A 15847-nucleotide genomic window follows, 5' to 3' on the forward strand; every position below is an offset into this window, starting at 1 on the left:
GCCAATAGATTATAGCTAGTAATTTAACTAAACAGTTTCATGTCTTACAGACTGCAAAAGCTGTCTTTCATTTCAATTCTACAGAAAGAAACCGAACAAATGTTTCGTCTATATTTATGAATTTCAATTCATTGTTACACATTGTTACACGAAGCGAATTTCTGTGGAGTGTACGATATATTAAACTTCAAAATATATTGCATCGTTCTTGCTTTTTTCTTTTTTCTGTTTGACTTGCAATAATGAAAGTGTGTGGCATAATGGTTAGGGTATTCGGCTCAAGAATCATGATATTCTGAGTTCGATACCCGGCGGCGTGATCTGTCCTTGATTGAAACATTTTATTTCGTGGTGCTCCAGTACACTCAGCTGTTAAAAATAAGCTGTACTTGTATTTTAAAGGACCAGCCTTGTCACATTTTGTATCACGCTGAATCTTCCTGAGATTCCCTAAGTTAAGAGTACTCATGTCTGTGTAGTGATCAGCCACTTGCACGTTAATTTCACGAGCAGGCTGTTCCGCTGATCGGCTCAACTGGAACCTTCATCGCCGATGGTGTTCTAGTTACGCTTCTTGCTTGACAGAAAATTTTGGCAATGAAAAAAGGCAATTTTCATTTATAAACAATAAATTGTGCAATTAAATTTCTAATTTGTGTATTTTTAATTGATAATCTTAATTTTAGTTAATTGGAATTAGTTTTTGCATGATTTGTCTAAGAACTACACAAGTGATATATTTTAATGATAAAATACCATTTAATTCTCAGGAAACAATTCTCAGAGAAGCACGCACATACAAATTTAAACACATACGGACAAACATATATTCCTAAGCACATGTACAAAATCACAGAAGATCAATAATTTTTAAGATCCGAGGATGAGATTCTATAAACATTTTGATAAATATATGTAGAAAAATTATCTGCACGGCTTGTAATGAAAATGCAAATTAGGATTAAAAGAAACATGTTTACAAATTGTCGGTCAATGTCCTGCATTTGCCTGAACATTGATAAAACTTAAGAATGCCATTAATAAACCACAAGTGTAATCTCTTAACATAATATGTTCGTGTTACTAGGATTTATTTTCTTTGATTTTTAATCAGATGAGTGTGAGATTATGGAGGAGGAAACATAAAATAGTATTAAAACTTAAACCATAAATTAAAGATTTACCTAACCTGTAAAACAAAATTTTTACTAACTTCAATCAGTTCTTTCTTTCTTTCTTTCTTTCTTTCTTTCTTTCTTTCTTTCTTCCGGTAAATTGGAATTTATGATGCAATATAGTTTATTAGGCTATTTCAACTTGTTTCTAATGTTTCATCTTTCCTGATTACGATCATCAGAATTTACAATATGCGTAACAAAACATCTGATACACTGTTTTTCTCATGTAATGTCAACACATGTACATTTTTAAACGCATATGGAAACTCATAAGTATTCCCAAACGCAGAGGAGCATATGCATATTTAGACAAAAAAGATTCTTCTAACAGTTAGATTATTCTAACAGTTAGATGATAATTAGAAAAATTAGTAATTAGTTTCTGTCTGCCCAGTTATGCTTCTAAGATACGAGTCGACCTGATGCAATAAAAAAAAATGTCTCTTTCCCGGATGACACGCGGCGATATGGAAACCAGAATTTCATGATTGTAAGGTGAACTACATAGTTATTCGGCCATACATTACTTGTATGACATATGCTTGGATGAAGTGTTTTGCTTGTTCAACAGAACTACCAGGTTCATTCAATTAGAACGTTAACGGCCGAATCTTCCTGAGATAGTGTTATGTTTAACGCAACTGTCACAGTAACATTGTTTGACTAGTCCAAACCTTTAAATTATAGAGTAATTCCATCCAAGTAACTTAACATACATTTTCTGTCTGCCCAGTTTTTCTTCCAAGGTATGGGTCATCTCGAAGCAATAAGCAAAAATATCATAATACCCGAGATGATACGCAGCTTTAAGGAAATTAGAATACCATGGTTACAAAGTGAACTTGTAAGCCGTTCGGTTATATTGTAATTACATATGTTTATACACTTATGCAATTACATATCTATTGTGTTTTATATGGCAAATCTTGGTTTTTCAGATTTGTTTCACCTTTAACACTGTGACACTTGTGATAACTCAGAACATTCAATATTAATATTTTATAAAGCTCGAAGCGGCTTGCTGGCAGAAGCGTTAGCACGCCAGAGGAAAATGCTTAACAGCTTTTCGTCCGTTTTTATGTTCTAAGTTCGAATTCCACCGAGTCGAGTTTACTGAGGTTCACTTTGCCTTTTATCCTTTCGATGTCGATAAAATAAATACTAGCTTAGGTCTGGGGTCGGTGTAATCGAGTTGACCACTCACCAGAAATTACTGGCTCTCTGCTAAAATTTGAAAGCAATTTTTTATATAGCACACGTTACAGAGTTTTGAATCACATTTGTGTGATATACGTTATAGAATACGTTATACATTGTACAACACGTGTATATCTTCCCCTGTTCCTGAATTTACAAGTACGGACATTTTTTCATTCTTTTATTCATTTAGGCTTTCACTCGCATTGGACTACGTCCATACTAAGGCATCACTTTGAAGGGATTAGTCAAACAAATCGACCACGATACATATACATATCGATTCGTCAAACAAATCGACATATATACAAGTACGTTATATATATGTGTATATATACATATAGTCTATACATATTTGTAATCTATGTGTATGTATATATATGTGCGTGTGTCTATTCTTTATTCTTTTATTCTTCTAACTGTTTCAATCATTTGATTGCGACCATGCTGGATCTCCGCCTTGAAGGATTTTAGTCGAACACATCGATCCCAGGATTTGTTTGAAGCCTTGTACTTATTCTATCTTTTACTGAATTGCTAGTTTAAGGGGACGTAAATACACCAACACCGTTTGTCAAGTGATGAAGCGGGGACAAACACAGACACAGACACATATAGAAAGTTATATACATATCCGTCTACCAAATCTGCTCAAAAGACTTTGGTCGAGTCTATAGTAGAAGACATTGGCATCAGGTGTCCCGGAGCCATGTGGTTGTAAAGCACCTACGACAATCTTCCACGTAATTTATCTCTACCAACTTTACTCACAAAAGTAGTCACCTCCCCAATGTGTCTCACTGTGGCACTGAACCGGGAACCAGGTAGTTGCAAGGCAAACTTATTATCAACAGAACAGAGATCATCATATGATTAAAAGATTGAAAAAGAATAGCTCTGTGAATTATAAAAAAACATTACTGCAATGCTACAATTTTTATTGTTCACAATACTTGCATTATATAAAGCGAAACAAAACAGTAACAATGCATTCTTTATATATGTTTTTCTTTTACTTGCTGGGTTAAAAGAGAGGGACAAACTCCTATTTCCCCGGCGCCATCCACGACATTATTTTTCCTTATTTAGGTCGGGTATTCTGCAGTATAATCGATGCGCCATTAAAGAAGAGCTCGGCTTTATCAGACATTTTTTTCCAGATATTATATATCGAGGATTACATTATCTAAAGTGTTCTTTCACTTTTGATTGTGTAGAGTACGATTTCAGTCCAGCTTCCCAGCTATTTCTGATACGTCATTGGCTTTTCGTGTCGTTGTCGTTGTTATGGTTGTTGTTATTGTAGTTGTATTGCAGTTGTCGTTGTTGTTGTCTTCTTTGCTATGTTGCTACTGTCGTCTCTCTTGTCCTTGTTTTTGTCGATATTGTTGTTACTATAGGTGCAAACGTAGCTGTGTGTTGAGAAGCTTGCCTCTCAGCCACATCGTTCCGGGTTCAGCCCCTTGAATGGTTAGGGAATACATTCAATAGTTACCAGTTGTGTGGCGTTATTTAATTGCGATCTCTCTCGTGTGGTGCTTTGATATTATTTATAGAAACTATGGATCTATTTTAAAACGGGGGCCACATTTTTCATTAATGTTTTACGTAGTGTTTTTGGTACGGAAAGACTTTCAAACTTCGTATACTTATCTATTTTGTGTTATAGAACAGAAAAATATTTTTGTATTCGAATTTATTTCATGTAAAAAATTGTCTTATTTCGATAATTTCAACCAATCACTGACAAGTATTCAGTTGTTTACATTTACTCCTTTGGCTGATTAAGCGATGTAAAGCGTATTTAATCTCCATACCTTCGTTTTATTTGCTTTTTCCATTTTAAATTTGCTTTAACCCTAACCCTAGCCCTAACCCTAACCCTAACCCTAACCCTAACCCTAGGGTTAGGGTTAGGGTTAGGGTTAGGGTTAATTGTTTCAGAATCGTTTGTTTATGTAGTCGGCACTTAATGTATATCGGCTGAATGGACGTCAGTGATTGGTTGAAATTACAGAAATACGACAACTTTCACATGGAATAACTTAGGGATTTCTTTTTTTTTAAAGAAGACTAAGAGAAAAAGATGTTTTATATGACACATTCTACCAGTGTTCCAAGTTTCAAAGTGTTTCGTTAATGAAAAATGTGGCCCCCGTTTTAAAAAAGATCCGAAACTATGTCTATAGGTTTCCATCAGAGAATATATGGAAATGAAATTTTGGTGGGAGCATTTAATATGTCTTTATAAATTTCCTGTAAATAGAGATTATATGTGTAGATACAAACTAGAAGTATTATAATCATTTAAACATTTAATTTGCTAAAATATGTTTTGCTTTTAAACCTTATATGCTGACAATAAATCTTAGTTGACCTTATGTATTCACTTTGCTGTATAGAGACTCTATGATTTACACAAATTATGTAGAAGCACTTTTTGTATGGACAATAATTGTAAGTAGACACTCCGTGTGCGTTGTCAACATATTTTAAAGAAAGTGTGTGCAGACATTATTTCTTTATAGGCACTTCTAGTGTAAACACAGTCTCTAGATAACAAGCCGATATGCAGACCCTCCATCTCTCTCTATCTCCTTTCCTCTTCTCCTCCCTCTCTCTCCCATTATCTGATAGTAAACTCTCTCTATGCGTAAACAATATATGTACACAGTACAACAGAAGTTCAACAGAATAAAATTACTGATAATCGATATTGTCCCATTCAATTGTTATTTGACACTCTGTGTATAGTAGTAATGTCCGTCTTAAGTTCAAACACTAGAATGTCTATTGAAACTAAACGCTTTGTATGGGAGCTTTTTTTCTATTCTCTATCTTCTTTACTGTTTAGATTAAATTCTCTTCAAATCCGAAATAACACAAAAATGTGTATATGTAACTGTTTGTTGATGCCAGAATATCAATTCCTGATGGTATATTAATTACATTACAATATATAAAGAAATCTGACTGACATATAATTAGCAATACAAGGGATCCTTGTGTCCTAGCCTTTATGACTGTCGCAATAATACTTCATTGTCTACACCATTAAAGATAAATTGTTTATAGTTGTTAATTGTGTAACGAGTAACACAGTAACTGGTTACGTTCATTCCAAGACATTTTAGAAATTATACAACCGTTAATGTCGGATGATAATATCGCAGTTCAATTCCAAAACAGTTCAATTTCAAAACATCTGAAGCTTTAGTTATTACACTGTTGTTATGAATAATATGTCACTTTCTAGTTTAGTTATTTTGTATGGGTTGCTCCGTATACACTAGCTTTAATGTAAAGTTAGTTTTCATACTGGGTCGTTATAGCAGGCCATTACAGCTTGCTTGAATAAATCGATATCAGATAATAGGTTAGTCATTTCCCCTATTTATCTGAAATTATTTTATGAACGCATATCTAAATAAACACGACTATCATGTTCGTTTAGGTCCCTTAAAAGAATCAATTCTACGTCGTTAATCCACGGCGTCTCTATGCTAAAGTATGGTGGAATCGATGAACTACAAAATGTAGTATTCAGTAAAGGATCACCGAAATCCACTTTCTTTTGGTCAAACAGTTTCAATTAATACAGACATCTAGTATCTGTGGTGCTTAAGAGGATATAGAAAATGGTTTCTCTTTGCAGTCGTATATAAAAATATTCACCCTGAAATTTCAAGCTTCGTTCATACAGCCTTCACCAGTAATTGCTCAGAGGAACAAGTTTCTGCATGAAAGCTGCACTATTAAGTAAAGTGTGTGGCAAATATGATTAGCCAATCAATGATCAAAAATAACAAGCAATGCACCACTTTCGCCTGAATAAATAGTCTATCGTATCCTATGAGTACATTTTCTCGTTTGTGCTTCTAATAGATTGATATTCTATAGATTGATATTCTGTGTTTGCGTGCGTGCGTGCCTCTGTGAGAGAGAGAGAGAGAGAGAGAGAGAGAGAGAGAGAGAGAGTGTGTGTGTGTGTGCGTGTATGTCCTAGTGTGTGTGTGATGTGTGTGTGATGTGTGTGTGTGTGTGTGTGTGTGTCTGTGTGTGTGTCTGTGTGTGTGTGTGTCTGTGTCTTTGTCTGTGTCTGTGTGTTTAATACTTATTGTTAAATCAGCGTATAGGTTTCAAGCTTGTATCCATGAATTTGGGCCCAACAACCTCTGGAAATACGATGTAAACCGCAGCCAGTGGAAATTTCTCCTGGGAGAGACTTTATTTACTTACTACATCATAGAATACCATAGATTATAGTAACACCTTAAAATGAAGTTCTTACCATTCCTTACTGTGTCTACTCCCTTATTTTATTTTATTTTATTTTACTTTACCCAACTCTATTATTTTAACTTACTTTCCCACATGTTAGTTTCCTAATATTTGAACTCTCTGAAGAAGCCTTGTCCAATGTTTGTTTATCCCTGTATAACACTGACGTGATGAAGATAACTAGGAAGATTTAGATGCCTCGTGGTTGAAACGGCTGTAAGTGTTTAGTATCTTTACACTCATCATATATATATATATGCACATCTGTTGAATGTGTGTGTGTGTGCATGCGCACGCATGTGTGTAAGGTCCTTGAGGAAACGGGAAAAAGAGAGACAAAATACATTTTTTTTAGTAAATTATGTTTTATTATTCTGATTTCTTTTCATTTTTCTCAAACAGCATTTTATATTATATAGAATTTTTCAGTCTAACGTCTAATCCTTACATACATATTTTAAACATATCATCAATATTCGGACACAATGCTATACCATTAATTGAATCGTCAACGTGATGTAGCAGGTCAAATTGTCAACGCTATTCTAACAAATCAGTGATGATAATTTCTGTCGACAAAATTATTTTCACAAATAGATCCTCAGAATTATGTGATTATTCTTTCATACATTTTACGTTTACATTTTTTTCTTTTAGAGACTGAAGGAATTTTGTTTTCTTGACATATTTTGTAAAACTATTCTGTAAAACTATATATATCTTCTTCTTTGTTGTTTTGGTATGGTTGAAGTTTATGGTTTGTTTTCATATTCACAATCCAATTGCTGTTATTGATAACGATTGCTTTGTTTCTGTTGAGATTTTAGTATTGTAAATCTTCTTTAGCTGTTTTAGAAATCAGTTTGACACCTCCTTTGCAAGTAACTAGACAACTTAGAGTGGCTCATCACACGTTCTCTCAGTGCCATCAGTTTTGGGTAGCTGCTCAGGAAAGATGAGTTTTCCATCATTGGATTTTCAAGGGCGCAGTAACACATCATATCTGCCATGGATATCTATGAACAAGAAATATTAACAATAATTAATAAATAATCATTTTATATATCAGGTAGAAGATCACAGTTATAAAGGAAAGGGTACTATTCATTATATTGATACCACACTGGACTCATTCGTTATTTTGTCGGTCCTGGAAAAACACATGTTTTTTGTTTTTTTTCAGAATGTAAATAAATATGACTAAATATGCACAGGGATTGTGTACAACACTACTATTTTGCCAATCAGGTATTTGTAACATAGACTGAAAGAGAAAACTTGGAGCAAGAAATAGAGTGGGTTAAATTGAATCCAGTTCTAGACTAGAAATCTATAATCAAATTTCATATCAGCATAACGTGAAAACAAACCCCAAACCAACGTAACTATATAGCAAAGTTATTTAGTAGTGTGCACTGAACATCTTACCATCTCCTTAACTTCCAGAAATTTTCAGTGGGTTTTAAACTATTAAGCCAAGATTGAAATAGTGTAAGCATGTATAGTAAACATCTTCCACATGGAACATACTAAATTTTTTATTGACCAGAAAAGAGGATTAACTGATCCTGACAATGTTTAAACATGAGTTTAAAACATAACAAAATAGCAATTCACTGCCCTTTACAAGAAACTCATAAAAGGTGCATGGCTTTAGAAAATAATGCCCTGTATTTCTAGTTATTATAGGTTGTCTGAAACTAGTGTATTGAGGGTGGAGGCAATGCCAGGCCTTAATATTAACTGGTAACAGTTTCGATGGGGAGATAATTTAGCTTCTTGCGTAAATAAACAAACTGAGCTTAATTAGACTACCTTAGACTCCGGAAGAAGGTGTAAAGCTATGCAATGTGTAAGATCGAGTGCGAAATTAGTTATATTATCTGTTCTTTTTGGGGTTGTATTCAATCAACATACAGTATTTCTGGCGAATATATTGAATTGTGAATGGCTGTTTTTCTCCCGAGTGTTATATAGAATTCTCGGAAAATTTAAAAGTGCAAGCATAAATGACAAATTCGCAGAGTAGTTACTGAGAATTTAGTTACGTAGAAATGATAACATTCTACCTAATTTCTAATTAAGAACAATTAAGAGCAGCTTCTGTTTTGAAGTTATATATGAACCAGAAGTCTTCACTTTTGTCGCAAACAATCCCGGACATAAAGCTTAGTTTCTGTATATTGTCATTAACAGTAAATAAAATAAGAAAACAAGAAAATTACCTGGTCTCCCATAAAGTATTGGTTTCCACCATTGTACATATCCAAAGTTCTTTCCATGTATGGAAGAATTCTGCGGCAGGTCTCTTCAAATCTCATACGTTTCTCAGACTAGCAAGAAAAATTTCAATAATATATTTTCATTTTCTGTTCACAACCCATGTATTCCTAGATTTCATACATTATCGCTATTTACATATATTTAATATATTACACTTAATATAATTCAATGCAATACAGGACAGCATATTTCGTTATATATATATATATATATATATATATATATATATATATATATATATTAAGCCAAGATTGAAATAGTGTAAGCATGTATAGTAAACATCTTCCACATGGAACATACTAATTTTTTTTATTGACCAGAAAAGAGGATTAACTGATCCTGACAATGTTTAAACATGAGTTTAAAACATAACAAAATAGCAATTCACTGCCCTTTACAAGAAACTCATAAAAGGTGCATGGCTTTAGAAAATAATGCCCTGTATTTCTAGTTATTATAGGTTGTCTGAAACTAGTGTATTGAGGGTGGAGGCAATGCCAGGCCTTAATATTAACTGGTAACAGTTTCGATGGTGAAAATGGCGGGGAAACCAATCCTACACGAGCCTTTTGTGTGCCTCTGTGTGTGTGTGTGTGTGTGTGTGTGTGTGTGTGTGTGTGTGTGTATGCGCGTGTATATATGCACATACATAACATACAATTATTCTGCAGATATATCTTCAGTAAATCACTTATGGCACTTGAGCGGCAATACATGCATCTCTGTAGGGGAAAAGTGCGCACGCTCTTTATGTTATATATGTGTATATATATATAACATTAAGCTCATTACCCCCCCCCCCCACGCATAATAATTTACCAAAATTATTTAGGTGGCCCTCGTCGTTGTCGTTTGTTCTGCTAGAAACAGCAGGGAAGGAAACTTAGATCACATCCTCTTGCCTTAAGCTGGAATATTGATTTTAACAATGTAATCAGAAATATGCAAAAATGATTTGGTCAAAGATACAATGTCTTAGAAGCACAAAATAAATATCCATGCCTTGTTCTAAATAGCAAGGACGAAAAAAGCAGTGTAGTAAACCATATTACTTACAGAACATCCAAAATCACGGGATCTCTGGAACTGAAATAATGGAAAAATAACTTTTTAAAATGTTTAAATAGCCAAGAAAGATATAGAATAATGGTCAACAAGACTGATATGAAACCTAGAAAATTAAAGTGGTGACCTGGCAAAATACTTCGCGGCATTTCGTCCGACTTTAGGTTATAAGTTCAATTTATGCTGATGTCCACTCTGCCATGTTTAGTACCCGATACAGAGAACTAATATAACTCAATACATAATACTGCGTATATGCGTACCATTTGAGCACTGAGCTCGATGTAATCTGCTCATCCCCACCTCATGAAGTTGCTGGTTTGTGCCAAGATTTGAAACCGAATATTAAACATAGAAAATGCCTATAGTTGCTGTAAATATCTACTCCAGTACATTGAATAGATTCGATCTCAAAAGGTATCGCTACTGTATTTTCACGATACCGTATACACAGTTATTTCATTTGATTTTTCTGTTAAGACAATACGCAAAATATACTAGATAGAGGAGTAAGATATTTTTATCCGAAGAAAATACTGTTTTTTAAATCTGTTTCAATTTATATTGAAACTAATAGGTGTTGAGTAAGTATATCAAAATCAAAACTCATGCCCCGAGAATTTATTAAACTAATAGTTAGAGACACGAAGCTAAAATCAATGCGGCCTAAATGACATTTAGAACAGACATTCCATCACTTGCTACATCCAACCTGAAGGCGTCATTGCACTTTTCCCGTATCAATATTTTATCCGATGTATTACCGACAGTGTTGTTCTTCTTGTAGATATATGTCATCACCTGACAACATTCCTTATGCTAGGCTTCTAACAATGATAATGATTTAATAACAGCTTGGTGTATTGTAGTAAAGAACAACCATGATCTTTTACGACCTCACTTACCATCATTCTGCAGTTACTATCCTGGTACATCCTCATGTAGTCATCTAAGATGTCATAGAAACATTCTGAGATGAAGTCAATTCTTGCCATCTCCATGTTGTTTCTGCCATGGAAACCTGGGACAGATAAAACCACAATGATGTTTACAACAGTGATGATGATGATGATGATGATGATGATGATGATGATGATGATGATGATGATGATGATGATGATGATGATGATGATGATGATAGCATATTAAAAACTAGTAAGCCTACCCTGCGATTCCTGACAATTCTATCAAAATCACTCCATGCAATAAGGTGTAGGTTTTGGTACATATTACAATCCATTTTACACATAAAATAATATATATTCATTTATTTTCGAATTACCGAAAAACATTGCTCTTAGTCACTTCTTTGTGCATTTCAAACCCTCAGGTGAAGCACTATCCTGTAGTATTATGCGGACAAAACAACGTGAGAGTATCAAACTTTTACTGAACTAAAAAGAAGATGACGATGGGAAAAGACAAGATTAGCGCGGTTTAGTCAACAACTTACGATAATTGCCCTTGAAGTTTTCCATGATAGTGACAAAACTAACTTTAAGAGGAAATTGAAGGATTTCAGATCTATGAGCTAAATCAGTTGCTTTCAGAGTGATTATAATAAAGAAATAATTATCTCCAGTAAATTGTCTGTACCTGATTGTGCCGTCCATGACATGGGTAGCTATTCCGTGTATTGTGGGAATGTGCATTCACAGATTTTCGAGTAGCTTGGTGCGATTTGTACGGGATTTAGTTACAAATTCTCTCAAATCTAGTCATTTCAAGACACAGCAATGTGTTCACATCTTTTAGCCGAATGTTCATATCATTCTTCATATGTTCTTCTTCTACTCACACACACATTCATGATATAAAATTGTGTTTATTTATATATACGTAAACCACAGCATATATATATATATATATATATTTATGTATACATATATACGACGGGCTTCTTTCAGTTTCCGTCTACCAAATCCACTGACAAAGCTTTGGTAGGCCAGAGGCTATAGTAGAAGACACTTTCCCAAGGTGTCACGCAGTGGGACTGAACTCGGAACCATGTGGTTGGTAAGCAAGCTACTTACCACGCAGCCACTCCTGCGCCTATATATATATATATATATATATATATATATATATATATATATATATATATATATATATATATATATATATATATATATATACTGTAACACATACACACTTCCATATAAAGATAGGGAAAGAGACAGGCAGACAGGCAAACAGACAGGCAATTATACAATTATAGAATACATGATAGAACACTCACCGAATTCTCTGGCCAAATATCTAGCCATAGCCATACTCTGGGGAATCTGCGTCCTGTTGTCCAATTCCAGCATTGGCATCATGTTGCATGGCATCTCTGTAAAAAACATAACATTGATACATATGACAGGTTAGCTGTTTGATTGAAAGTTATGTGTTATGAAAGTGTATGTCTACTTTAAGCGAATAAAATAATATGGGCAATTCTTGCAGCTGCGAAAAATCGATAATGTGTTACATTACTGACGGGACGATCGATCAACTATTGTAATGCTGTCACAGGTAATGTATTATGCAATTGATGAAGGAAACATTTATACGTTCATCATATTTTAGCTAATTGTAATTGAGAAAGAGGGTGTAATTAATAGAATAGATATATTTACATGCATATTTATATGTAAGTTTGTTTGTATGTACGTATGTAGGTATGTATGTACGCATGCACATATATATATATATATATATATATATATATATATATATATTGTCTAAGGCAAAATCTGATAAAGTATTTTTGATACAAGAGTCATTAATTTTTCAATCTCCCAATATCATTAGACAAGGATGTAGGAAGCCGACTAAGGCTAAGCACTTTTGCAACTTGGAAAATGCATGAATGATATAAGGCTTCCTACATCCTTGTCTAATAATATTGGGAGGTTGAAAAATTAATGAATGCTGCATCAGAAATAATTTATCAGATTTTGCCTACGATAATTTATAAAGCATACAAAGTGGGTAGTATTATTTCACATCATTTTTTATTCGATAGTGTTGGGTAAATCAAATTCTGCAGCTTGTTACAATAGGGAAATGTAACAAAACATTTTCTAGCACATGTAGATGGTAACATCTACTGTATATTTTACCGTTTATCATTTACTTCTTTCAGGCACTGGACCGCGGCCAAGCTAGGGCATGACCTTGAAGGGTTTAGTCGAACAAATCAACCCAGTAACAACACACTCACATAGCTAAATATATATATATATATATATATATATATATGTATATATATATATGTATATATATACATATACATATGTTGTGTGTGTATGTCTCTTTCTTTATTTCTCTCTATCTCTCTCTCTCTCTCTCTCTCTCTCTCTATATATATATATATATATATATATATATATATATATATATATATACAAACAAACATACGTATTTATATGCCAAGATTTTTTAATCCCATTTCATCTTTTATACATACAAAGAGAGAGAGAGAGAGAGAGAGAGAGAGAGAGAGAGAGGGGGGGGGAGGCTAATTACCAGGTTTAAAAAAATAAGTTCTGGAGTCGATTTATTCAGTTAAAAATTCAAGACGGTGCCCCGGCATGGCTCTAATCTAATGATTGAAGCAAGTAAATGCTAAGAGTAATATGTATACACACAAACACACAGACATAGCGTGAGCTTCTTTCACTTTTCATCCACTCACATGGCTGGGACTATAACGGCAGATAGCAGACCAAGGTGCTGTGCAGTGGAACTGAACCCAAACCTACTCCTCTGCTTACTATGGACATTTTGATTTTTTTAACATTTCTCACTTTCTTATGCCTCTCTTAATCATTTTGTAAATGTTGTACAAACGTGTACCCTCTCAACGTAGTTTTGAGGGAGATTCAGCATGACACAGACTCTAACAAGGCTGGCTGATTAAAATACAGATACTAGTCATTCTTTTTCCAGGTGAGTAGATTGGAGCAACGGGAAACCAAGTGTCTTGCATAAGGACACACAACGCACCGTCAGATATTGGACTCAAGACCGTAGGGGCGTGAGAGAAATTGTCTAACCCCTAAGCCACGTATCTTGATATATATATATATATATATATATATATATATATATATATATATATATATATATATATATATATATATATATATATATATATGTATATGATGCAAGAGAAATTACACGCAACGGCTAGTGGTTCACATTATAATAATAGTAATGATGAATTAAGATACAGTAAATACAATAAAACATATTCTTGACTTACTGCAATTACTTTCGCTTACAGTGACGCTAGTTGAATCGCTAGATGGGAATTGGGAACAGCATCAAAAGAGATGGGGGGATTATTTCTGGAATCAAGAATTCTTTCAAGATTGAATTACAATCTATCAAAAACGTACTGTGATTGTCTGAAAACAAGAGGACAATTTAGCACGTGTCTCTACGTTAATATTCGCCATCAATACAACATGTCCACACACACACACACACACATATATATATATATGTATATATATATATATATATATATATATATATATATATATATATGTAAGTGTATATATGTATAGATAGATAGATAGATATATAGATAGATAGATATCCTTGTTGCTTATTTTGATTTTACTCACCTTACTTTGGAATTGTATGGATAATTCCATACTTAATTCTGGTGTCTAAACTTAAGTACCATATTCACTTTGAATCTAATTTTTTTAGATAGACAGATAGAATTTTATAATCATTTGACTGCAACCATGCTGGTGCATCGCCCTAGAAGGGTTTTTTTGATTCGAAGAAATCTACCCCAGAACTGTATGCTTAGTAATTATTCTATTGGACTCTTTTGATGAACCGCTAAGTTACAGGAAGAAAAAAAACACCAATATTGGTTGTCAAGTGATGAATTGGGAGATAAACACACACATATAATTATGTACATATATATCCACGACAGGCTTCTTTTAGATTCTGTCTACCAAAACCACTGACAAGGTTTTGGTTGGCCCGAGGTGATATTGGAAGTCACTCGCTCAGATTGCTACGCAGTGGGACTGAACTCGGAACCATGTACTTGAGAAGCTTAGCTTCTTACTACACAGCCACGCCTGCGCCTATACATATATTAAATATATACACGAGAACAGTGGGTGTGTGTGTGTGTGAGTGAGTTTGTGTGCGTGCGTGTGTGTGCGTGAGTGACTTTGTGTGCGTGTGTGTGAGTGTGCGTGGGGGGTATGAGTGAGTGGGTGTGCCTGCATGTATGTGTGTGAAAGAATGGATGCAAAGAATATAGTAAACTTTTACATACTGTTTCTCATGTTGTCCCATTCCGAGTATTCGATCCTGCGGTCATTGTACTGGACACCAGCAGCTGCGAACAGCATACGGCAGATCTCAGCACGGCCACGGTGGTTGAAGTAGTGGAGAGTGTAGGAAGGCATGGTTGATTTTGGTCGCTGGTATTTAGATATTGGTTCAAGAATTGGTTACGTTCAAAGCTAAGAGCTTATCTATGACTTTGCTTGTAGACTGGACACTGGTCTCGCTTCAGAGCCGAGCTTATATAGGGAGGAATACTTAACAGAAACACATTAATGGCCATAATCACACACCATCAGAACCTCCACCTCCACAACAACATACCTTGATGCCCTTATTGTTTGAACTGCGGCGATGATGGTAATGGTGACGGTGGTAGAGGCGATAATGATGGTAGCGATAGTATAGGTGGTGATGGTCGTGATGGTGACGGTTGTAGTGGCTGGTAGTGGTGGCAGTGGTGATGATGGTAATTGCGATTGTGATATCGGTGGTGCTACTGAAGGGATAGCGTGGAAGTGGGTACGATG

The 15847-nt window shown here is 34.5% G+C and overlaps 1 protein-coding gene across 1 annotated transcript; it reads right to left on the reverse strand.

Annotated features, from left to right (window-relative positions):
• Nucleotides 1-7001: 7001 nt before the first annotated feature.
• On the reverse strand, nucleotides 7002-15533 carry LOC106877284 (S-crystallin 3-like). Its single transcript, XM_089352023.1, has 6 exons — nucleotides 15307-15533; nucleotides 12244-12339; nucleotides 10910-11025; nucleotides 9996-10025; nucleotides 8882-8989; nucleotides 7002-7672 (listed from the first exon to the last, which is right to left on the reverse strand). The coding sequence occupies exons 1-6, from the start codon at nucleotides 15437-15439 to the stop codon at nucleotides 7508-7510; spliced, it is 648 nt and encodes a 215-aa protein (XP_089208149.1). The 5' UTR covers nucleotides 15440-15533; the 3' UTR covers nucleotides 7002-7507.
• Between the last annotated feature and the right edge of the window lie 314 nt (nucleotides 15534-15847).

The sequence above is a fragment of the Octopus bimaculoides genome, chromosome 5 (assembly GCF_046866305.1).
Source record: "Octopus bimaculoides isolate indiv1 chromosome 5, ASM4686630v1, whole genome shotgun sequence".
In the NCBI taxonomy this organism is placed as follows: Eukaryota; Metazoa; Mollusca; class Cephalopoda; order Octopoda; family Octopodidae; genus Octopus; species Octopus bimaculoides.

Excerpts from the sequence above, each read along its gene's own strand:
- LOC106877284 (XM_089352023.1), bottom strand. The coding sequence starts at position 15,439 with ATGCCTTCCTACACTCTCCACTACTTCAACCACCGTGGCCGTGCTGAG. Across the intron at positions 10,026-10,909 it reads ATAGTAACTGCAGAATGATG|TTCCAGAGATCCCGTGATTT; the intron begins GTAAGTGAGGTC and ends CCATTATTTCAG. Across the intron at positions 8,990-9,995 it reads CCCGTGATTTTGGATGTTCT|TCTGAGAAACGTATGAGATT; the intron begins GTAAGTAATATG and ends TTTTCTTGCTAG.